This window comes from Astatotilapia calliptera, chromosome 18 (genome assembly GCF_900246225.1).
Source record: "Astatotilapia calliptera chromosome 18, fAstCal1.2, whole genome shotgun sequence".
In the NCBI taxonomy this organism is placed as follows: domain Eukaryota; kingdom Metazoa; phylum Chordata; class Actinopteri; order Cichliformes; family Cichlidae; genus Astatotilapia; species Astatotilapia calliptera.
In genome coordinates, this window is record NC_039319.1 from 28,277,406 (window position 1) to 28,301,381 (window position 23,976).

The 23,976-nt window shown below is 40.9% G+C and overlaps 1 protein-coding gene across 2 annotated transcripts in view; it reads left to right on the forward strand.

Annotated features, from left to right (window-relative positions):
- Positions 1 to 16,683, forward strand: part of rem2 (RAS (RAD and GEM)-like GTP binding 2) — a 35,195-nt gene extending 18,512 nt beyond the window's left edge. For both annotated transcript variants that reach the window (XM_026149589.1, XM_026149588.1), the window contains 2 exons: positions 1,481 to 1,658; positions 15,015 to 16,683. In XM_026149589.1, coding sequence (XP_026005374.1) covers positions 1,481 to 1,658; positions 15,015 to 15,343 — 507 coding nt within the window. In that variant the 3' untranslated portion in view covers positions 15,344 to 16,683. The remainder of the gene's footprint in view (positions 1 to 1,480; positions 1,659 to 15,014) is intronic.
- Positions 16,684 to 23,976: the final 7,293 nt, after the last annotated feature.

Here is a 23,976-nt window from a genome sequence, read left to right on the forward strand (position 1 = left end):
AGGTCAGTCATTTGATTTGGGTCATACTGAATAAAAAAAGCCAAGTCTCGGTTACACCATGTTTCAAAATTGAGCATTATCCTGGGTATGAAACACGCAACTGCATGACTTGTCAATCACAAGTTGTTTGCCAAAGACTGTGTAGTATCACAGTCAGACCCACCCCTCCACATCATATGCATTTTTTAGCAGTCATGGAGGTTATACTGTCTCTGGGACTGACTTTATATTGAAGCCAGTCTCAAGTGGTTCTTCAAGTAACTGCAGCTTTTTCAGTTTAGCTTTATTTTTCCAAACCAGGAAAAGTTTCAGCTTGTACATCTTGTCACTTGGCAGATCTTTTTAGTTTTATAGTTGGTCTCCTGCAGTGAATACTTTCTCTTTAACAACAAACAGCAGAAAAACTAACTAGGTTCTAGCTTTAATGTTTGCCGTGGGTGCTGTTAGTGTACAGCGGTTTATCAAGGAAGGTTGGTGGTTTGATTCTTGGCTGCTGCAGTCTGCATGCCAAATGCCATCGGGAAAGATACTAAGTCCAAGTTTCTCCGATGCGTTCACTGGAGTGTTAGACAGAAAGCATAGAAAAAAGTGTTGGTCTACATAAGGCATGTTTTATAAAGGGCTTTGATTGCTTAAGTAAAGTAAAAAAGCGCTATATAAGAACCAGTCCATTTATCATGGCTTTAATGAAAGTCTAATCTCCCTGACCACAAGGTCAAACTTAAATGTAAAAGCACGTTTTAGCCACAGACAGTTCAGTTTCCTTAATCTTGACTGTCTAATATCACTCACCCAACAATAGCTGTGTGACTGCTGCAACAGCAGAGAAGACATTATTTTGAAAGCATGCTAGACTGGCTCAGCAAGTGATCAGCTGGGAGGGACTGAGCCTCGATTGCTTGCTGGACATGATTTTTTTCAGTTAGCTTGCCATGACCGATTTTGCACCCACGGACCACCTTCAGTCCAATGTAAACGCAGCCAGCTGAATCGAGAGGAAACGCAATAGAGGGCGAACATGGTCCCAGGCAGTTACAAGCTGCTGTTTCTGCAAGAGCCACTCGGGCTAATTGAGCCTCTGTGACAGGAAGCCCCGACGGGATGTTGGTGCTCACTTTTAAGAGGGTCAGGCAATTCAAAGTGAAGCGTGACAGGCACATAGTCAAGTTGAGCAAAGAACCCCTCTGAGTCCTCTCGTGGGACAGTGATAAAAATTTGAGTACTTGGAAATAGCATTGATGCCATTCCCATGGCTTTGAACAAACACACCAGCAGGCACTGGAGAGGCAATTTTAAAAAGCAGTTGAATAACAAATGATCAATTTGTTGGCGGAATGCAACACGATCTTCTGTAATGGTTAGTAGACACCTGACATTCCACACCTGCTCTGCTGTCACCTGATCTCTCTTTTTACGTGTGCACACCGGTCTGTTCCACCAAGGTGTTTGTATAATACATGTGTGTGTTTGCAATTCACAGGACCTCTCCACACTGCAGTGCGATGTGTGTATCCTGGTCTTCTCAGTGACAGACAGGCGAAGTTTTCACCGCACCGCCCAGCTCCGCCTCCTTCTCAGGGAGTCCCAGCCACAAACCCCAATCATCCTTGTGGGCAACAAGAGTGACCTAGTGCGGTCCCGTGAAATCAGCTCTGAGGGTAGGTAGAAGGATGGATGCTGGTGTGTAGTATAACCTGTATGTAAAAAAAGAAAGACCCATGATGAATTCTCACATTCTTCCCAGTAACCTCCCAGTCACCCCTGTACCAACTGTAACAGGGAGCAGATTTTTAGACTGCCTCAGTGCTGAAACTGTTAGCATGGGGTTGTGGTAATATGAATACACATTACTGCAATAACATTAGTGCCTTTTCTGGATTTTAAAAGAAGACACTTTCAACACATAACTAGAATTTTAGCTGTAATCATCAAGGGAAATGTAAAAAAAATGCATTTACACCAGTGCATTCATGATGACTCATTTATTATATTAGCAAAATCCAGGAGTATGGAGGGCCACAAGTGCCAACATGAATTAAATGAATACACAATTAAATAATTTATTAAATGTTTTAAATTATTTGAAAGCCCATGTAATTAATTATTTATATATCTAATTAATTAATTAATTCCCATTTTTAATCATTAATGACACATTCAATTAATTATTTAATAATTTATTTTATTCATTTTGGCATCTGTGGACCTCCGTATTTTTGTGCTGCACTTTTTATTCATTTTGTATTTAGTGATTAATCTAACTAAATCCCATCTTGGATACAAACGGAGAACCTAACATTGCATTCGCAGGGGAATGATGATTTAAAAATGCACGACAAACAAATTAATCAGACATTTTCCTGCAGTAGCTTCTCTCACAAAAGAAGTGTGTTCCAGAGGTTTACTGTTTTTATTGCGAGACTAAATCTGATTAAAGTTTAAAGCGTCAGTGGTGAGCGCAGACAAATATGCAATTCCTTTGAAAATGTACAAAGTCCTAACATCAGCGCTGCAAAAATCACAGAAGCCTTCTTTGTCATTGCTGTTTTCCAGTTTTTAAACCTTTAATCTCTGCAGTTGACATATCTGAGCGTGACGCAGCTGCCTAACTTTCCCATGGACTCTGCCTCATTTGTAATGTTTATCATGTACGGGCTTATTGGAAATGATGTTTCTGGGTGAATGACGCAAGAAAAGAAACAAATGAAAAATTGTAATGCACTCTCTTTGTCCACTTTCCTTTATTCCTCCCCAAATGTAACATCCTAAACACACAATAGGATCTGGTCAGTACCGATGCTTTCGGTGCTGGTTATAATAGATAAGAATGCCTAAAAGCCCAAAATGAAAATGTTTAGTTAATAGGCACACATTTTCCCCAGAGAATAGTGTGTGCTTTGTACAATTACTCATCAGTCCCTTCTGTTTACCCTCTTCTCTGCCTTGGCTCATCTGTCTCTCTCTGCACGCTGTTTTACCATAAATCTTCCTCAAGGCTGACATCATCTCAATTAGAAGCCGTCTTTGGGGATCTATCTTTGATCAGCAAAATCAATTTCTTCACTGTTTACAATATCCAGGGATTAATGCTCTGTGGTAGACAAAGTTCCCATGAGGAGATCTGTTGCTACAAACTGATGAGATGTTAATATGGAGTAACTATGAAAGCTGTTTACCCCAGTTGACTTTTTAAAAAACAAAAATGTTGTATTATTCTACCGAACTCAATCAAAGTGGGCGTGATTAGGCTTTTTGAGAGTGATGAACAGAATGACTGTATAGTATAAAAATCAAATAAGAAAAGTTGACCAAACACAAGATTTCCTTGGTGGTTGATTACTCACCTCTATATACACAGGTAGCCAAATCAAGTCAAGAAACCATAATTTCATGTTATTTATTGAGTTAAAAAAGCAGCATAAATCCCACAGATCTTAGAGTTAACTTTTCTTTGCTAAACAACCCTGCTGGGCAGCGAGCTTCGCACGCTTTTGCATATTTTTGGCGTTCGGCACTGAAGTTAAATAAATTCAGTGAGGGAGAAACAAGCAATTCTACACTGAATTCATTTGGTGACAATCCACTGAACACAGATCAGACCACGGGCAGGTTATAATTTGGCTGGACTTTTATGGGTGAATTTTTATGAAGCTCTGCCAGGCAAACCCATTACCCGGATTTCATTAATGTTTCAAACAGGAGCTGGGTGAAGAGTGGTGGTAGCTGAAAAAAAAGAGAGAGAAAGAGTGACAGCCCAGTTTGACCTTGATCTAAATTTGTAATTGTGTCATATATGGCTGTGATCTTAAGCCTTCACTGTCATCTCTGCAGTTTCAATTTATATTCATTTATATATTTAACTCCGTGTCCCTCGGCGCTGCTTGATGTTTTGTTTTTTGTTTGTTTTCCAGAAGGCATATCTCTGATTGGATAATCTCCCTTTTACAGTGCACAGCTGCTCTTACAATCTTTACGTATGTTTGTCCTCATCATATATTCACAACTGGCTGCATTTACATCCACATATTAAACGTGCTAACAAGCAGACTCCCTCATCTCGCTCTATCTTCTCGCTGCTTGATGTCAGCGAGGCGGTTTCAAAGAGAGGGCTTTGATAAGAGGAACGGGAAGGAGAGGAGTGACGCAGGGAAGGGCAAATGTACGAGAATGCTGTGCGTATGAAAGAGAGCCTCAATTTGGGGTGATGTGTGAAATGCATAGTGGAGCGGCGCGTGCGCTGGGGAAGAGTGCGGCTTATTTTGCCCTTCAAAAGAACCACTCTGAGTTCTTACACAATCAGATTGGGCATATTTCAGCAGAGGTTATACTGTTTGTGCTACATCCATGTGCCAGTTTTGCCACACATCAATATTGTGAGTGTGCATCTCTAAAATTTTTGTTATTAGGTAGCATTCATTTAAAAATTACTAACGGCCTGCCAGTGTTATTGAATTCTGCACTTTTTTGACTATTCAGTCACAAAAGTTTTTAAAAGACCCCCACAAGCCGCTGCTGCTGGCTGTGACAGGCGTAAAAGCTAAATTGTCTCATTTGTAATCTGGACGAACTGTCATTGATCGGAGATCAGCTTCACTAGCAGATAAAATGAAAGCTTAAATTGTGAGTCTGAATCAAAGTCTGGACAGAGTGCATGTTAGCCCTTACTCGACTCAGCTTTTAATGCTAAAGCAATTTTGATGTGAACATCCAGTGACTTACTGTAATGTGGAATGATTGCTCGTCCTACCAAACTGTCCTAAAAAAGCCAACTCATCTCTGCAGCTCTACCATGCATTTACTTTTAACTCTTTGGATTGGTTTTATTACTGTAAATGTACATAGATCATTTAAGTGGAACCCAGTGAATAAATAAAACCTTTTCAAACCACTTATAATAAAGCTAGGCTAGATAACGTGTACTCATATCACATAACAACAGAGTCAAAGTAAATATGTGGACCCTGATATTATTTTAAGGACCTGTTGGGGACAAAAGAAAAAGTAAAGTAGGGCCATGAACATGTTTTAAATGAGATGCAAATGATATGCTGATGTGCTAGATAAATAACTTCATGATCTATAGATGGACAGACTCTTTCAAAACTTGAATATGTTTTTGTCAGAAAAGTTTCATGCTTTTTTTCCTGAGTTCGGAAGTTTAACAAATACCCAGCAAACAGAAGCACTATGGCCACATCCACTTGGGGCCCAAGCATGATGAGTGTGGGTCTGCTTGTGCTTATGCAGGCTCACAGTTCACCAACATCTGCACACAGGCATGTTTACTAGGTTTGTTTAAGGGATGTTGACACTGGTAAAATAAGATGAAAGGAATATTTTTGATTAAATATGGCAATGTACAATTAAAGACTTAGAGCAATCCAACTCTCTCATCTTCATGAGGGAATCTTCAAGTTCGGCACAAATTCTCTTGAGATTACAGTTTGTTGTAGTATCCACACTAAATGTATGGTTACTTATTTCTTCGATGCCTAAAACTCAAGAATTCATACACTAACCTATCTATTATAGCCAAAAGGTTAACAGTCAACATCACAGAGTTGAGCAAAATACATGGTCATGTCATGGTCATGGTTTACAGCTGGAAAAAGACAGAGTGCCCATTTTATGTTGAGAAGTAGTTGCTGCAAAAAGTGATGATCTTGGAGTTTGTTTATGTGTCAGGGTCAGATAAAAGTAAAGACAAAGCTGTTGAGTTACTAGTCCAGAGCATATATATGTGCCATATTGCACAATGATATAAGTATTATTAATCAAGATTAATAGACTGAGTATTGTGTACACATATTGGACTGTACTTGCTCACATAAAGAACCTAACGATCGGCACTATATCAGCACTGTGTTGTGTTTGTGCTTTGGTGTGAGAAGCAACAAGAATGTACCTACCTGTTGCTATAAGGTTTTATTGATGGGTTTGTTTTGGAGCATTTCTGACCCCTAGTGGCCAAAATATGATATTTGCTGCTTTAATATTAAAAAAACCATAAAGAAAGGGTTTGGGCAGGCAATAATAACAAAGCTTTGAGGATTGTTAGTTGGAAAACTGAATTTGATAAATCAATGTTAGATTTTTATCTGCAGTAATGTCAGACAATAATATGTCAACTACTGTGTGCTTTTAATGAAATTTGGTCAGAAACATGCATTTGGTGTATTTGCATTGTGATATATTTGAAATAACTACACTTATCCTTGGTTATAGATGTCTCTGTATACATCAATAAAATGCAGTGAATGAACAAAAGAGGAATCTAAATCAAATCAATATTTGGTGTGACCACACTTTGCCTTCTTCTAGGTACACTTGCACACAGTGTTTGAAGGAACTTAGCTTGCAGGTTCTTCCAAACATCTGGGAGAACTAACCACAGATCTTCTGTAGATGTAGGCTTCCTCACATCCTTCTGTCTCTTCATATAATCCCAGACACACTCGATGATGTTCGGGGCCATACCATCACTTCCAGTACTTCCAGTACTTCTTTACGCTGAAGATATTTCTTAATGACCTAGTGGCTGTATGTTTGGGGTCGTTGTCCTGCTGCAGAAAACATTTGGGGTCAATAAACAATCATTAATTTTTCTGAAAGCATTCTTTGTTTAAAGCATTTTTCTCACCTGCCTAAAACGTTTGCACAGTACTGTACATAGTTATACATTAGATTAATTTATGGATTTAGGATTATCATAAATTTCTATAAAGGATATTGTTTTTGGCATGGTTTAAGTTTCAAGACACAGTAGGCTGTGCATTTCTTGTTTTCCTCAAGCTTTGTATAGTCAATCAAAATTAGTGGAAACACGGTTTAGGGGAAATTCTTGTTTGTTTTGGGGGGGTTTTGCTTTTTTTGCTGTGCAACTTAAATCAAGGCAGCAAGTGCAAAATGTGCACGCTGGCGCATGCTCGTTGCTGTCAACTCGTGTTGGCTCTCGGCTTCAGCGTACACTTGATGATGTGAGTAGAAAGAGGCGGTAGAGAGGGTAGGAATGAATAATGAGAGATGCCTATACTCAGCAGATTCTTTTGTCATAGAAAAACAACAACAACAAAAAAAAGGGGGGATTGTGGTCAGCGATATGCAAATGCTGCATCCATGTTCCCGGGGCGCATGACAACAATGTTCTCATGTTGTCTCTGGACAGGCCACGTGTACATTTTTTTGTTTTTTTTCTGACATGTGAACTTGACAGAGGCAGCTCTCCGACCTGCTTGCCTAGCCAACATCCTTCTAAAAGTACCTGAGGCCTTTCTGAGAGAGCTAAAGTCATAAAGTCTATTTATGGCATGTACAGTGACACTTTTATGCTGCTATGTCTCACCTACCCCCTCTTGCTACATCTCTCCCTGCCTCTCTATCCTCACCACCCAGTGATACACACACTGTCACTCTGGGAACATATTTATCATTTGCTCAATATGGTGTTGGTGTGGCCTTGCTCCTCAGGCCTTTGATTAATATGCACTCTGGCTCCGTTTGCTTAGTCGGCGTTCTTTCTGTCTTTCCCCTCCTGTCTCAGTCTGTCTCCTTCCCCTTCTCCTGCATGTTCACATCATCTGCCGTCTCGCATGTCGTTCCCTGTCGGGATCGCCTTCTTGCTTTATAAGTCACATTTCCTCCTTTTCATCACTGTTGTCTTTCTTCATCAGTCTTTTCTAATGGTCAGGATATAGGTAGAGAGCCCCATCCCTTGTCTCATCTCCTCACCATGTTTTCTCATCTTGGTTGCTTTCCTCTTTGCTCTCCCTTCTTTTTTCCCCTCTTTCATCTCCTTTCTGTTCTCCTTTCATCATTTTATTTCCTATTTGTTCCCTCCTACCTCCTCTGCTCTTGATATCTTTCTTGTCCTTGTCTCATCTCGTTGTCTCAGCTCCTCTCCATATTCTTCCTCCCACCTCTCTCCTTCTTACCTTCTGTCTTCATTTATTCTCATCATCTTTCTTGCTTTTCTACTCATCTCCTCTTAATTCCCTCATTTCCTTTCCTTTTCTCTTCTTCTGCTTTTCTCCTCCACTCGTTTCCTTTGTTTTGTTGCTTATTTTCCTGTCACCTCTTCACTTTTACTTTTGTCTGATCTCCTCCTGCTTTCGATCTGCTCCTTTGCTTCTGTTATCTCGTTTAATGCTCTTACCTCATCTTTCAATTCTCTCTTCTCCTTTTGCTTCATCCTCTCATGTTGTACCCCTCTCAGCCCTCTCCCCCTTCAATTCAATTTTGCAAGCTCCCTTTTAACAGGTTATTCAATCAGCTGTTGTAGGTATTAGTAAAAGTCCTGGTAATCTGGTCTGGGATTTGCTGTATTTCCTCTCTCTCTTACCTCACCCACTATTAGGTGACACTGCAGACGTTCAACAGCTGCTGTGTGCTTGGATTATTAGACCCAGATCAAATCTGGAGCTGTTTTTCCCTAGTGCAATACCCGTGTAACACTGGTGTGCATATGTTCATGCTCTGCAAAGGCAGCCACACCAAAACCAGACTGACAAGTTGCATTGGAATGGCCTTAATTTAAAATATAATATCATAATATAATGTAAGCATTATAGGATCAGTGTTTTGAACTCATTTTCAGGTACAAGTCCATATCAAAGAAATCAGACCAAACTCATCATCCAACTGAAAGCCCTGAAACTTTTGGAAGAAAACTTTAAGTCACCATGAGATGATCATATGTGACCACATAGAAGAATTCTGTTATTTTACAGTCTGGTTTTTGTTCTTCGTCTTGGAAACTTTATTAAATCTTTTGTCACCTACTTCTTTGCTTCACCTTCTTTGCTTTTTTTTGGGGGGGGAGGAGGGGTTAGAAATGACTGAAAGATTAATAGGCTCTGTTTTGAGTTTTGTTCAAAAAAGAATGACTTCATATAGGGAAAAATATATATCACATGTGCAGGACACCTTAAACTAGTTTTTTAATTAAGCACCAAGGCAGAACAAAATCGGGGCTATATCACAACATGAGGACTAAACCCCGATTCAACCAGACCCAAAACTGATCCAGAATTAAAACAGGACTACAACAGTTCAAAATCAGGACTACTGAGGACTTAACCAAGACAGAACCACAATCAGAACTAGATGATAGTAGCACTAAAAATCATCATAGACCTGCACTACACTTGTTTTTTTAATTCTATCAAAGTACACTATTTAGATTGAGAAAAGTTTATATAATTATTTAGCCTTGTTGTGCAAACAAGCCTGCATAACAAGGCTAAATATAGAATTTGAAAAATAGCAAACCTAAAAAGAAACACTAGGTACGAGATACATGAGTACCTATGATACGGTGATACTTTTGGTAAACAACCATTTGACTAACATGTGTGTCTCACCTGCTCTTGTTCATCTCTGTTCTGTCCTCGTTCTCCATCTCCCTCTCTGTTCCTCTCTCTCCCTCTTTGTGCTGACAATCATCAAATATACAGTTGAAACCACATATTTATGTACTCTTCAGCTCAAAACACAAACACTTTTTTAATTGTAACATCAAATCAGACTAAATGTTTATTTTTTTAGATTGATAAATATAAAAAACATATTTGTTAACTTTAAGAGTAAAGAGAGAAACTGTCTGTATTTCTTAATTGCAAATGGCACCAAATTGTATTCAAACTGAGCCACACTTATGGAGCTCCACAGTTCTTTTCCTGGTGTTTTGGTTGACATCTCTTGATTTTCCCATGTCACAGAAACAGGCTCTGTGTTTTGCCTTTATATGCATCCACAGCTGTGCCACCAGTTTACTCACATGGACTCTACGAACCTATCAGAAGCTTCTTCAGCTCAGAATGGAATCGTCTGGAGTTTCTTATTAATTAACAAACTTAGTGTACATGTACTCCTAAATTTGATCAAAGTGATAAAAATAGAAGCTCTGTCTCTCTTTATTCTGACATTTAACTAATTCAAAAGATATTTCAATATTTATCTAAAACAAAAGTTTACTCTAAATTGATGTTGTACAGTAAAAATGTTTTCTGTTTTCTCCCTAAAGTGTATATAAATATCTGGTTACAAATGTGAATATCCTGCTGTGTACTGAAATCCCTCTTGTTTTGCATAGAAATATACTGAACAACATACAAAGCATAATATATAAAATAACATTTACCTGAGTTTTTTCTTTGAAAGAAGCCTCTAATGTCCATTCTTATATTTCAGTACATAACTGAAACCGATTTAGTCGGGGAGGGTAAGAACTGAAAATATGAAATAAACACACGTAAGATAAGACTCTATAAAAAAAAATAGCATTTGTTCGGCTTTTCATTTCGCCATTTGTTGATTCACTTGAAGAGCGAGTAACGTAATATTGGTCAAGTGATCAGTTTGATATCAATCTTTCGTGATTCACCGTCATATTTACATTATTTGTACGGTACGAATGATTTGCTTTGGTACCTGCTCAAACTTAAGCTCTCCTTAGTATGGCTGGCTCCGTTTCTCCAACAGCGCACTCACAGGCAGCAGCTGCCCCGCCCCCTCGCTCAGTCGCTTAGTGCCTGAGCTTGGATCATACCAATATCGGGGGAATTCACGCACAGTCGTAAATTCCCACAGTGTGCACTATGTGCTTCGAATATTGTGTGTACTTTTTGTTTTATACAGTTGTCAGCCAGGCATCTAACTATGAAAAAATTACACTCCAAAAGACCCTGGACTTCTGACAAAACAACCCGGGCTTAAGCCCAGTAAGCCACCTCCACGCTCCGCCCCTGACGTGGGGTCAGGATGGTCATAAGAAAGGTAGTTGATCAGCCAGAAAATACACAGGAGGAACTTGTTGATGATCTGAAGGCAGATGGGACCACAGTCACAAAAAACACCACTGGCAACACACTACACCATTATTGGATTGTAATTTTGCAGCGCCTGCAAGGTCCTCCTGTTCAAGAAAGCACATGTACAGGACTGTCTTAAGTTTTCTAGTGAACATGTAAGTGATTCAGATAAAGTGCTACGTTGCAGATGAAAGTAAAATCAAGCCCTTTGGCACTGATGCAGCCTGCTATGTTTGGAGGAAGAGAAATGCTGAGGAGGACTTAAAGAACACCACCCCCTGCCCTACAGCACAAGTACCCCCACAGTCAAGCATGGAGGTGGAAACATTATGCTTTGGGTGTGTTTTTCCTGCTAACGGTACAGGATGACTTCACCGCATTGAGGGGCCAAGGGACAGGGCAGTGTCCATAAAATGTTCCCTCAGCTGGAACACTGATGACGGGTCGTGGATCGATCTTCTAGTATGATGAAGACCCAAATATTTATTTTACTAAATGATATGAAACTCAGTTTATACCTTTTATGTAAGTTTTTTTCTGGATTTTTGGTTGATATTCTGTCTCCCTCCCCCTTTAAAATAAAATTACCATAAAAATTAGACACTGCTCATTTCTTTGTATGAGAGCAAATGTAAAAATTCAGCAGGGGATAAAATAATTAGCTCCCCCACTGTACTGCTAGAATGGTGGCTCATTTTAATCATTGCCAAAGTTTCAAATAATGACATTAGCATATTTTTAAGTAAAAAAGAGAGCATATCTAGTCATCTCAAGTACACAGCTATTTTAGGAAAAGGTCCCATAAACCTACACTATAATGCCAAACATATTTGCTTGTCTGCTTTCATATGCATATCAGCTTGAGGGAGATGCTATGCTTAATGCATAGGGTTTAATATGATGTCACCCTATGATGTATGATGTCATGTTTATGGACATTTTTGACCATTCTTCCAGAAGCACATTTCTAAAGTCAGACGAGAAGGCCTGGTTTGCAGACTCCGCTCTAATTCATCCTAAAGGTGTTCTATGAGGTTGAGGTCAAGACTCAACCTGCAGGCCAGTCAAGTTCTTCATACCAAACCTGCTCATGTTTTTATGACCCTTGCTTTATTTATGAACTGATTTGCACTCATGTTGGAACAGAAAGGAGCCACTTACAAAGTTGGGAGCATGAAATGTCACACTAAGAGTTCCTTTCACTGAAACTAAGAGGCTGAGCACAACTCCAGAAAAACAACCCCTTGCCATAATCTCCCTGTGCTTCAAGCTTTACACTCGGCACAATCAGTCAGACAAGTACTGTTCTTCTGGCAACCGCCAAACCCAGACTCATTCATGGGCCATGCAGACAGAGAAGCGTAATTCGTCACTCGAGAGAACACGCCTCCACTGGTCCAGTGGCCGCATGCTTTACACGCAGTGGTGCTTGGTGATGTAAGGCTTGGATGTGGCCACTGAAACCCATTCTATCAAGCTCTCTATGCACTGTTGTTGAGCTAATGTGAAAGCAGCATGAAGTTTGCAGGTCTGTAGCATCTGCTCTGCAATTTTACGTGGCCTATGACTTTGTGGCTGAGCTGCTGTTGTTCCCAATCTCTTTCACTGCGTTACACCACTAACAGCTGGCTATGGAATAGTGAGGAAATTTCATGACTGGACTTGTTACACAGGTCACATCCTGTCATGGTACTATGCTGGAATTCACAGAACTCCTGAGAACAACCCATTCTTTCCCAAATGTTTCTGATTTTATATACCTGTGGCCATAGAAGTGATCGAAACACCTGAATTCAATTATTTGGATGGCTGAGTGAATACTTTTGGCAATACAGTGTACTACTCAGAGCATCAGTTTGTGAGTGGAACCCAGTCAGAACGTAAAGAGGTGACCTTTAGATATGGCCTGTCTTTGTCTGCACCTCGTTAAACCAGCACGTTACAGGCGAAGAGGAGAGAAGCAGTTTACAATAAAACAAAAGAGAACTATTTTGAACTGTGAACCAAACAGAGCCATTGTAATAGAGTCTGAGATTTAAGAAATACCTGGGGATATTACCTAAAGATGGAACACACATCGTGCATTAAACATAAGCTAAGGATAAGTGAAAAAAATGGAATGCACATTTATGTAATTATGCAATTATTGGTCTAAAAAAAAAGCTATAAATCTTTTATTGTTCAGAAATATTCCAATTAGAGTTCATTGTAACGTGCATTTAATAGAAGAATCAGAACTACTCAGGAGAGCCTCAGTCACTCTGGCACATTTAATATAAAATTACATAATTGAAAGGTTCAGCTTATCTGAATTTGCTTTACTTTTTGTGCTGTTTTCCATCCATTGTGAGTAGACAATTGAGTTTTTATCAGCACTTCATCTGAGTATTATTGTGCTCTTGACATCATTTTTTCTAAACTAATACTCTAAAATGTCCTCACAAAACCCAAACATAATTGTTCTACAGCTGTGACCTCTTCCCGCTGCCGTCATTTTAAGTTCCTGCGGTGTATTTCTAAAAACAGTTATTGTGAGTGCCAATAATACACTTAAAAGACCTTTCCAGCACGTGGCTGCTTGTGAGCTCTCAGATTTTAGCTCTGTGCAGAGCAGGAGTAAAAGCTAAAGCACAGTTGAGGGAGAGCAGTGGTTGTGCCATTTGAGTTAACAAAGAAAGCCATTTGTTGTAGAATGATCTGTATCTGTCAGCTTTCCTTATCACTGTGGCTTGTTTGGCCAGGGACAGACGGGCGCTTTTAGCTGATATCCTGAGCCTTGTCAACAACATGCTTAGTCACCTGTCCTTATTCACGAGAGTCACACTGAGATAGAAAGCATTTCCCTGCTGCCAAGAGATTTGAGCTTATACAGCCCAGGCCACATTTAACCCCATCTTGGCTCAACTGTCTCACTGTGTCCTTGTGGACTCACCTGTGAATGCTGATTTTACAAATGCACAATAATCAGGGCCTTGTGGTAGAATTAAGATTCCTTAGTTTTGTGGTGCTGTAAGAGGCAGATAAAATTACAAATAAGAAATGCGCATTTCTTGATAAAAAACAACATTTGTAAATGATAGAGAGGTGTTTGTACTGCAAGTTTCTTATTGTACTAATTTATTTCAGCTGCATCACAGTGTTTCATCCATTGTCATGAAGTTGCATCTGTTCGTATATGATGACTTCATACTTCATAGTATTTTTGTAGAATTTGGGAAAAGCAACATAACCCTAACCCCAGGTTGGCTTACTTTTCTTCCGAGTCTTTTAACAGTAACACACAACCTCCATAGGTGGTTGGAGGCTGCTCACGCAGAAGTAAACTATGGTGGCCCTGAGAGTTCAAACGCACTGCAACTTTAGAAAAATCAGCAAGTAGTAGAATGGCAAAAACTCACAAAATACAGTGGAAGTGTTTTTGGGGAGTGAGTAACAACAGAACAGCTTTTGGAAGTGACAGAAAGGGAAACATGCGAATGATATCACTGAGACACGTTTAAAAGAAGCCAACGATGTGTCTGTGTGAGGGGGGAAAATATGCAGGTAATGTGTGTTTTAAATGCATTATTCTTATAACACTGCAGAGCCATGCTTTCTAGTAGCCATTTTGTCACATTATTGTTGCCTCAAAGAAGCTTCAACTTTGTTTTTTTCTATTTCCATAGTGTTTTCTATGCTTTTGAAACATTTCTTCTTTGTGTTTTCTTAAGTTGCAGTGCTTTTGAACTCTGTGGGCCACCCTGGTAAGCCACATCAGGACACGTGACAGGAAATAATTTGATTTCTAGTCTCAATGTTCATGAATGAGAAATATAATGTTGTTTTTAAACGCATAAAATAGCGCAGTCTAAAACCCACCACAATTCCCCTTCCTCTTTTATTTCTCTGTTACTGCCGTAGCTTTCAGGCACAGTTTCAGAAGCACATTACACGGGGGAGAGTCCAATCCTCCCATCTCACACAGCCGGTCACGATTTTCTGTGAAAGGACTTCCAAACACTTAGAAAGCTAATAGAGATTTCAAAACTGCAGTGAGTGAGCTCTCAAGTACTACCTCGTGGTGATACACATCACACGGCAGCTGGGCTGTTTTCACAATCCAGTGTCCGTAAATTTCAAACTGCTGCCTCTAAATGCCATCTACAGCTGACATTATGTAGATCCTTAGTTATAAAATGCTTCCCAAATGTCTCTGTTTCCAACCAGAGGCCCAGTCCAGCGCCATGATGTTTGACTGCCTCTACTTGGAGCTCTCTGCCTCCTTAGAACACGGCACCAGTGAGCTGCTGGAGGCGGCAGTGCGGACCGCGAGGGGAGACTGCGTGGGCCCCGGATGGACGGACGGTGACCCCGGTGCTGGCCGCAGGGAGAGCCTGACGAGCCGGGCCAAGCGCTTCCTGGCTGGTCTCGTGCCCCGATCGTACGGCCGAGACAGGGACCGGGATCGAGGCCGCTACAGGGAGATGAGCCGCCACAGGGGCAGCAAAATCCTTCGGCAGAAGTCCCGCTCCTGTCATGACCTCAGTGCACTGTGACACACACCCACACACATAAATGCAGGCAAATAGACACACTCAACATGAACACAGACATACACCAAATTGAAAGACATGGAGGTGGGTGGGGGGCTAAAAGACTGAGGAGTAAAAGGAGATCGAGTTGGAGGGACAACATGAAAAGGACTGGAGCAGGCTCACGGGAATGGGAAAATTAGAGAGGTGTAAGGAGAGAAATTTAGCCGCCGAAGAGGAAGGTCAGGGGAGGAGAAAGTGGGAGAAAACAATGAACAGATAGCCCGAAACTCATTTCGGGAGAACAAAAAATCAACGATAAGGAGGTGAGCTCCATTTGTTGCTCTGGCTTGGGTGAGTCAGTGAGCACTCGCTACCTGATGAGAGCCGGCGAGGGAAGATTAGCATGAGAGTTGGATCAAACTGGCGATTTGACGCTTAATGTCACGAAATGAGAAACAGACTGGGGTCACAAATAAACACACACCCAAGTAGCACGCACTGATAATGTAGAGACTGATAGCAATCTAACGTATACCTGTTATAGACCCTGTTTTATAGCATGCAGAGTAGACGATTTAAGACATGATCCTGTAGGTTTTACAGTTACACGATTCTGTACCTCAGTGGCCAATAGCTAATGCACAATCTAGCTAGTGTCTCTAGCAACACCATCTCAAAGGCAAGACTATTTATAAAAGTGCTCCATCTCCACGCATCTTTGGCCACTTTCCACACTGCATCCACTGTTCTGTCCCCATATTGATTTAAAGTAGTGTTTGATGATACTGCCTGTGGCACATGTTCATTTGAGACTTTTATACACGGTTTAAAACGTCAGCACCCAAGCCATAACTTTGCTGAACGCACCACGAGTGATCAGCACAAAGAACCCTTTACTGGAGGATGTGAAGCAAAGGAGAAAAGGTCAAGACGGCTGTAAGGACTAAGCCGTTGGCAGGGATAACCAGACTGAACTCTTCTTCAATCGAAGCTGAGTCACAGAACACTGAGATACTCTCGAAGCGCAGGGGGACAAAACAAGAAAACCTAATCTACCTGTGGCTGTTTGATGTATTCCTTCTCTTCCCTTTTTTACCCACCGGCATCATTATTATGATGAATGATGATGATTCTTATAATCATTATTATTAATGTTGTTATTATTATTATTATGTGTGTTTCGACTGAATTCTGTGGGGGCTGGCCACACAGGTGACCCAGAAAAGAACGTTCTGGAAACGTTGTTCTGATATCTCATCAAGCGTGGGGGCGTCACTGACACTTCCTCACTTGTTTGTCATCGTCAACTGAGCACTCTCGTCTTTACCACTGAGAATAAATAAAGATTTCTTTGACATCCAGTCCGAGTGTCTCGTCAGTTTTTTAAGACGCCACTAGAAAACGAGCGCCTCATTACAGCTGTCAGTCACACTGAGGGATGGTGTAATAAACCATCAGATGACTCGCAGGTATTCTGGACAGACTGGGAGATGGATTCTCAGGACACTGGCTCCATTTAGGGCTAGCAGCAAAAAAGATGCTGCCTCATCATTGTGCGCCTGTAACAAAATCTTAGGTTAAAAATAGATCGGAGGAAGGAATATGAACCATGGCTTAGCAATATGAACTGCCTGAACTCCACCATATATACAGAACACTTGTAATTTGTGTGAAGTGATAAATTACCTGCTTAATGATGAGAGTGCAAAAAACAAATCCTTCTATAGCACTCACTCCTAGCCTTTTCAGTCTTACAAACCTGTGCAGTATCTTGCAGATCAACTGAAGTACCCCTTTGTTCCCACAGCCCTCTGCTCTGAATATGCTCATTTAAAGTGATGTTATATTGATTTTATTAATATGAAAGTGAATATCGTTACAATTTTTGTAGTTTTGTAGTTGAGTTAGTAGATAAACAAAAGCACACCATTTGCCTTTAGTTTAACCATTGTTTTTAGCACTATATAGGCTATCTGTAGCTTTGAGCTAATTACTTTAAGTCTTGCTAAATGTAACTCGTGCAAACTGTGTCGCTAACTGTGGATAAAACATCAGCGCTTAAGGTCAAAGACCTCAATCAAGTCAGCTGAAGCCAGATGTGTGACTCAATAAATACATTAGCTTACTGCTAATACAAAGGAGTTACGTTTTGTTGTTTTGTGGAACTTTTCTTCAAGTGTGCAGATATTTGGACATTTTAACCATTATTCCAAGCTACATATCTATTCCTTATTTTTAACTGTGTCTCTGTAACTAAGGATTTTAAACAGGTTTGGCTAATACAGCTATGTCCAAACTGCCATATATATATATATATATATATATATATATATATATATATATATATATATATATATATATATATATATATATATATATTAGGGGTGCAACAATACACAAAATTTACGGTTCGGTTCGGTTCGATACTTTGGTGTCACGGTTCGATATTTTTTCGATACAAAAAAAATGTTCATGCCTTTTTAATTTGTCATTTATTAAAATTATAAATATATATTTTAACTCAAAAATACAGTTTTTAAATTTAACCCTAACCCTTGTGCGTGTTTTTTATTTTGACAGCGAATGCGCACCTGCGGACCACTTATGTGCAGCCCTGGTTATTTAGCTCGTCATATTGCAGCCACAGAAATTATTTTGTCCATGAAACCATAAAGCTGCACTTTCTTTTTGCCTTATAGTCTCATTTGTCATAACTTCTCCGTTTTGTGGTAAGCTTTTCTTTGGCTGTCACTTCTTCACCCTGACCTGTCTTATTTGGCTCAGCAGAACTAAAATATATATTTGTCTGTGAAGGTTCTCAGTCATCCAGGTCATCGTAGTCAAATATAAATCCTGCTGCTTTTACACACGCACTCACATAAGCTCAGCGATTCTCTGCGCGATCAACCTCTCACATGTTTAAGCTTGCTGCGGGAGATTTCACTTGTCATGTTTGCATAGTAAGCTAACGATTGATAAGACGATGTCAGAGGAATTGGTGCGTAAATTATCATCACTCACAGATCAGTGCTGTCGCTCTCTATACACAGTTCGCACGATTGCAAAGTGAAAGCAAAAAAACAAGCGCAAATTCAAACGCGATTTCAATATGTCACATATTGACAGTGGCTCACCGATGCCAATGACATAATTACCCAGCTACATTTCTGAAAGAATGCAAAAGCATTGACATATATTTTTCCTTCCTACAATAGCCCGACGGGCAGGGAAGAGATAGATTTTGGTAGCCCGACTGAAAAAATCGCTAGCCCCAGGACGTCAGGCTAGCGATATTGCAAGCCCTGTATCTGATTGAGGAATCATGCATCTTTGGAAAAGAGAGTTTATTACAGAGAAATATAAAGCTGCACTTTCTTTTTGCCTTATAGTCTCATTTGTCATAACTTTTCCGTTTTGTGGTAAGCTTTTCTTTGGCTGTCACTTCTTCACCCTGACCTGTCTTATTTGGCTCAGCAGAACTGAAATATATATCCTGCTACTTTTACACACACACGGTCAGCGATTCTCTGCGCGATCAACCTCTCATATGTTTAAGCTTGCTGCGGGAGATTTCACTTGTCATGTTTGCATAGTAAGCTAACGATTGATAAGACGATGTCAGAGGAATTGGTGCGCAAATTATCATCACTCACAGATCAGTGCTGTCGCTCTCTATACACAGTTCGCGCGATTGCAAAGTGAAAGCAAAAAACAAGCGCAAATTCAAACGCGATTTCAATATGTCACATATTGACAGTGGCTCACCGATGCCAATGACATAATTACCCAGCTACATTTCTGAAAGAATGCAAAAGCATTGACATATATTTTTCCTTCCTACAATAGCCCGACGGGCAGGGCAGAGATAGATTTTGGTAGCCCGACTGGAAAAATCGCTAGCCCCGGGACGTCGGGCTAGCGATTTCGTGAGCCCTGTATCTGATTGAGGAATCACTCATCTTTGGAAAAGAGTTTATTACAGAGAAATGGCTCTTTCCAAAATAAAAGCTATACTATCCGCTTCTTCTGGGCTATATTCTCAGCAGCATATTGTAGCGGGTCAGGGCTGTTCGGGGTTCTGTTTGTACAGTTATGTTTTGTTTATGTTGCCATAGTGACGGGTGACGCCTTCTCGCTGCGACGGTGTGTCCTTCCGGGGTCAGAGGGCGCCCTGTGTGTTGTTGTTGTTGTTGTTGCTGTGCGGTTTCCGCGCTGAGCAGTTAGCTAGCGGCAGTGTTCTTCTGCAGATGTCAATAAACGGCTGTGCTTCCTGGCTAGCTCACGGGAAGCAAGACCAAACGATACCTCCGTCTCCTCCTTGTCTGAGCTCGCCACAATATTAAACATAGCAGGTCCCCATAAGGAGAATCATGTGCTAACGGCTGTCTAAATGACTCGGATAAAGTTTGTAGCATGCATGTCTGCTTCCACTTGTCTTTGTACTAGGATGATGTCGGCGTAAATGTGCAGTCATATTCGTTGTGTTCCCACTAGTGCTGTCAGCGTTAATCTCGTTGAAATGATGTTAACGCCACAACACGGCAAATCTCCGTTAACGAGCTACCCCTGCGTGGGGCTAGACGGCTAACACGTTAACGAGCTAACTGTGCTAACACACTAGTTCCCACCCATGTAATTGAGCATTGCGTGGCACATCCAACATACTGTTTTACTTTAGTCCATGACGCGCTTACCTTCAGGGTCATACGTCACATGAAAACCAAAATAATTCCAAACGCCAGATCTGAATGAGGGTGGGGGAGGTTCAATTTGCCATGTTGCAAGGAGAGCTTAACTTCTGTCTCGCTAGCTTGCCCTGCGCTCTTCCTTCTGATGATCCTGTCTGTGTTGAACGCTCAGTGGATCTGCGCTCGACAGTGCAGCCTAGGCGGAGTAGTCGAACGCAGATTCACTGAGCGCTCAACACAGACAGCATCGTTAGAAGGAAAGTTGATAAAATAAATGACAAATTTTGTATTGTTCGATACATATGCGTACCGAACCGAAAGCACTGTATCGAACGGTTCAATATCGATACGAATATCGTTGCACCCCTAATATATATATATATATATATATATGGCAGTTTCCAAGGCCTCAGGTGTAGACAGCTTCCTGTACTTCTTAGGTACCTACCTCATCGCACCTTTCTGCAACTCCGATAGTTGGCTAACCTCCCTCCGTGCTACCTTGATCTTAGCCTCTAGCCTCCTTCTCCATGGAGGGTACTGCCCCTTGTGGCTGTTCAACTTGTAGCCAAGCATCTCACTGATCACTGCTGCTGTATTGTACATCAGCTTGTTAGTGTCGGTAATCGTGGCTGTAGGTATCGTCCGTAGTGCTGCATTAACATCATCTAGCAGACCTTCTGAGGGTACTTCACGTAATCTTGGTAACCGGCAGAGGTGGAAAGAGTACTAAAATATTTTACTCAAGTAAAAGTACTATTACTTTGCTGAAATTTTACTCAAGTACAAGTAAAATTACCTGTCTAAAAATTTACTCAAGTAAAAGTAAAAAGTAGCTCATTTAAAATTTACTCAGAGTAAAAGTTACATAGTTACTTTTTTGTCAGCAGGAGGACAACCTCTTCTGAGTAGTGCAAAAAAGACAATGGGATAAATCTCAAAGTAGTTGTTTTTTAATTAAAAGAAAAACTTTACAAATTAAAGCTCAGTGGCAGTTAAACTGCAAGTCTATACATCAAAATGGATAATGGTCACCAAACCAACCAACCAAACTGTCAAAACCATATAATTCTTTTACATGTGAATGTGTTTTAAACTGTCAAATAAGAGAACAAGTACTGAATTGAGCTGTACGGCAGCTGCTATAAAAATGTGTTTTAATTTTTTAAACTTGGCCCTGCTCTGTTAATTTTGAGGAGCAATTCAATTCAATTCAATAAAACTTTATTGATCCTGAAGGTTGACCCCGAAGGAAATTGGGTTAAGGTTGCCGACCTTTGCCAGCGTCATCTTACCCTCCTACCATACATACATTACACAAACATCACATGGGGAAGACAGGTCAGAGAGGTATAACGATGGAAAATGCACCACGTGAGGAAAGATAAGAAGAAAAAAATAAGTCCCCCTAGACCAGGGGTGTCAAACTCAAATACACAGTGGGCCAAAATTCAAAACTGGAACAAAGTCGCGGGCTAACATTTATATGAAAAAAAAACTTCAGATATAAGAATGAATCTTTTCTTATGGACTCAAACAGGTTTTGCTGAAAAACTGAATATGGAACAGCAAAGCTTAATACTAAACAATATATACATTAGCTGTATAATACCAGTAGGCCAGCTCTAATAGTAATTTGGTATGGCTTCGCGGGCCAAATGTAATTAGGCTGCGGGCCAAATTTGGCCCGCGGGCCAGAGTTTGACACCTATGCCCTAGACTGAGCTCCAACAGGGAGATCAGTTTGAGAACAGAAAAAAACACCTCTGCACATAGCACATGTTATTCTTTTGCCTGCAGTGTGAACATATGTGGGTTAAGTAAGAAAGTAGCCGCTTCTGTCTTCTGTCTTTTTTTTTTTTCTTTTTTTTTTAATTATTATTATTAACAAACAGGAAAAGTGAACACATTTTCTTTTGGCAATTTACCAATCAAGTAAAAATATTTTAAGTTGCATGGACAACAACGTGCCCAATAACAGCTTATGTCTTAACTTAATGTGATTAACTTGAGCACAGCCTTTTTTGCTAAAATAAATGTACAAGTTTCATTTAACTTACCTCTACATGCTTGCGCAGGTTTGATGTGGAATTTTTAAAAGCTGCTAACTCGGTCTCTCTGTGCAAACACAGCTTACACTGCATAATAAAGCTGTTGCCTTTCTTGCACTTGAAGCCGAAATGGTCCCTTAAATACGGCCAGGGGTTCACATCGGTTTCTTCGAGTTCAGGATCAGCAGAATTCGATGGGGTTTCTTTTTTTGCTGGATCCGTACCACCGATGTCAGACTCCATTTTTATCGTGACCCAACGCTAATTTGTTCTACTACCCATCATTCCCTGCAGTATTTCCGAAGCGCAATGTTGTTGTTTTCTTTGTTTGTTCTTTTAATTTACTCAGTAACGGGTGTGATTGAAAATGTAGCGAAGTACAATACTTTTTAAAAAATATACTTAAGTAAAAGAAAAATTACCGACTTGGAAAATGACTTTAAAAAGTACAAATACACAAAAAAAACTACTCAATTACAGTAACGCAAGTAAATGTAATTCGTTACTTTCCACCTTTGGTAACCGGCTATGGGGGGTCCAGGTTTCAATCTTGGCCATGGTCCTATCTTTCAGGTCAGTTCCTCTCGCACTCAACGATCCTTCTCCTATCGCACTTGGGGCTTGGTACCCAATCTTGGGTGGGGGTGATGATATCTCCCCCCTGACCTGGCGTCCTGGCTCCCCCTTGCCGTAGCATTTATGTTGTACCTCGTCAATCTCTAGCTGTGAGAGCAGTCCCTTCTTTTGAATGTTGGAACACTGAGCTACTAGTTGTTTCGCCGTCATTGTGGATGTTGGGTATCGGAAGATGGCCCCAACTGACCGAGTGCTCAGTGAATACCTCAGGCAGCAGAAACCCAAGAAAGAGGAGGGAGACGAGGAACCATCATGGTATGTACCACCAGCAGATAGAGGAGGTGGCTGATATCCAGAAATCCTACCAGTGGCTGGACAAAGCTGGACTGAAAGACAGCACAGAGGCACTAATCATGGCAGCACAAGAACAAGCTCTGAGTACAAGATCCATAGAGGCTGGGGTCTATCACACCAGGCAAGAACACAGGTGCAGGTTGTGTAAAGATGCCCCTGAGACAATCCAGCACATACCAGCAGGGTGCAAGATGCTAGCAGGCAGGGCATACATGGAACGCCATAACCAAGTGGCCGGCATAGTATACAGAAACATCTGTGCCGAATATGGCCTGGAAGTTCCGAGGTCAAAATGGGAGATGCCCCCAAGGGTGGTGGAGAATGACCGAGCTAAGATCCTGCGGGATTTCCAGATACAGACGGACAAAATGGTGGTGGCTAACCAACCGGACATAGTGGTGGTAGACAAACAGAAGAAGACGGCCGTAGTGATCGATGTAGCAGTCCCGAATGACAGCAACATCAGAAAGAAGGAACACGAGAAGCTGGAGAAATATCAAGGGCTCAGAGAAGAGCTCGAGAGGATGTGGAGTCACCCTCCACTCTCGAGCTGGTCCCTGTGGTAATCGGAGCACTAGGTGCGGTGACTTCCAAGCTAGGCGAGTGGCTCCAGCAGGTCCCGGGAACAACATCGGAGATCTCTGTCCAGAAGAGTGCAGTCCTGGGAACAGCTAATGCTGGGCTTACACTGTGCGATTTTTTCAGTCGCGCGATTCAGCTCCTGCTCAAACTGTACGATTGACTCGCAGGGGTTAGAAGTTCATAGGTCACGATGCAGGGTCTCACACTATACGACCCGATGCTCTGATGCGACCCGAGTGCTCACACTGTGCGTCCATAAAATAAAGGTTATAACAGAAATTCTGTCGCTCGCTCTCCCTCTCTGTCTTTCACTCACACAGACACACCACCACCATCAACTTTGCTAAATTGCTAATGAAAAACATTGATCAGGCAGCTGTGATTGAGCAGTAATGTAGATCCA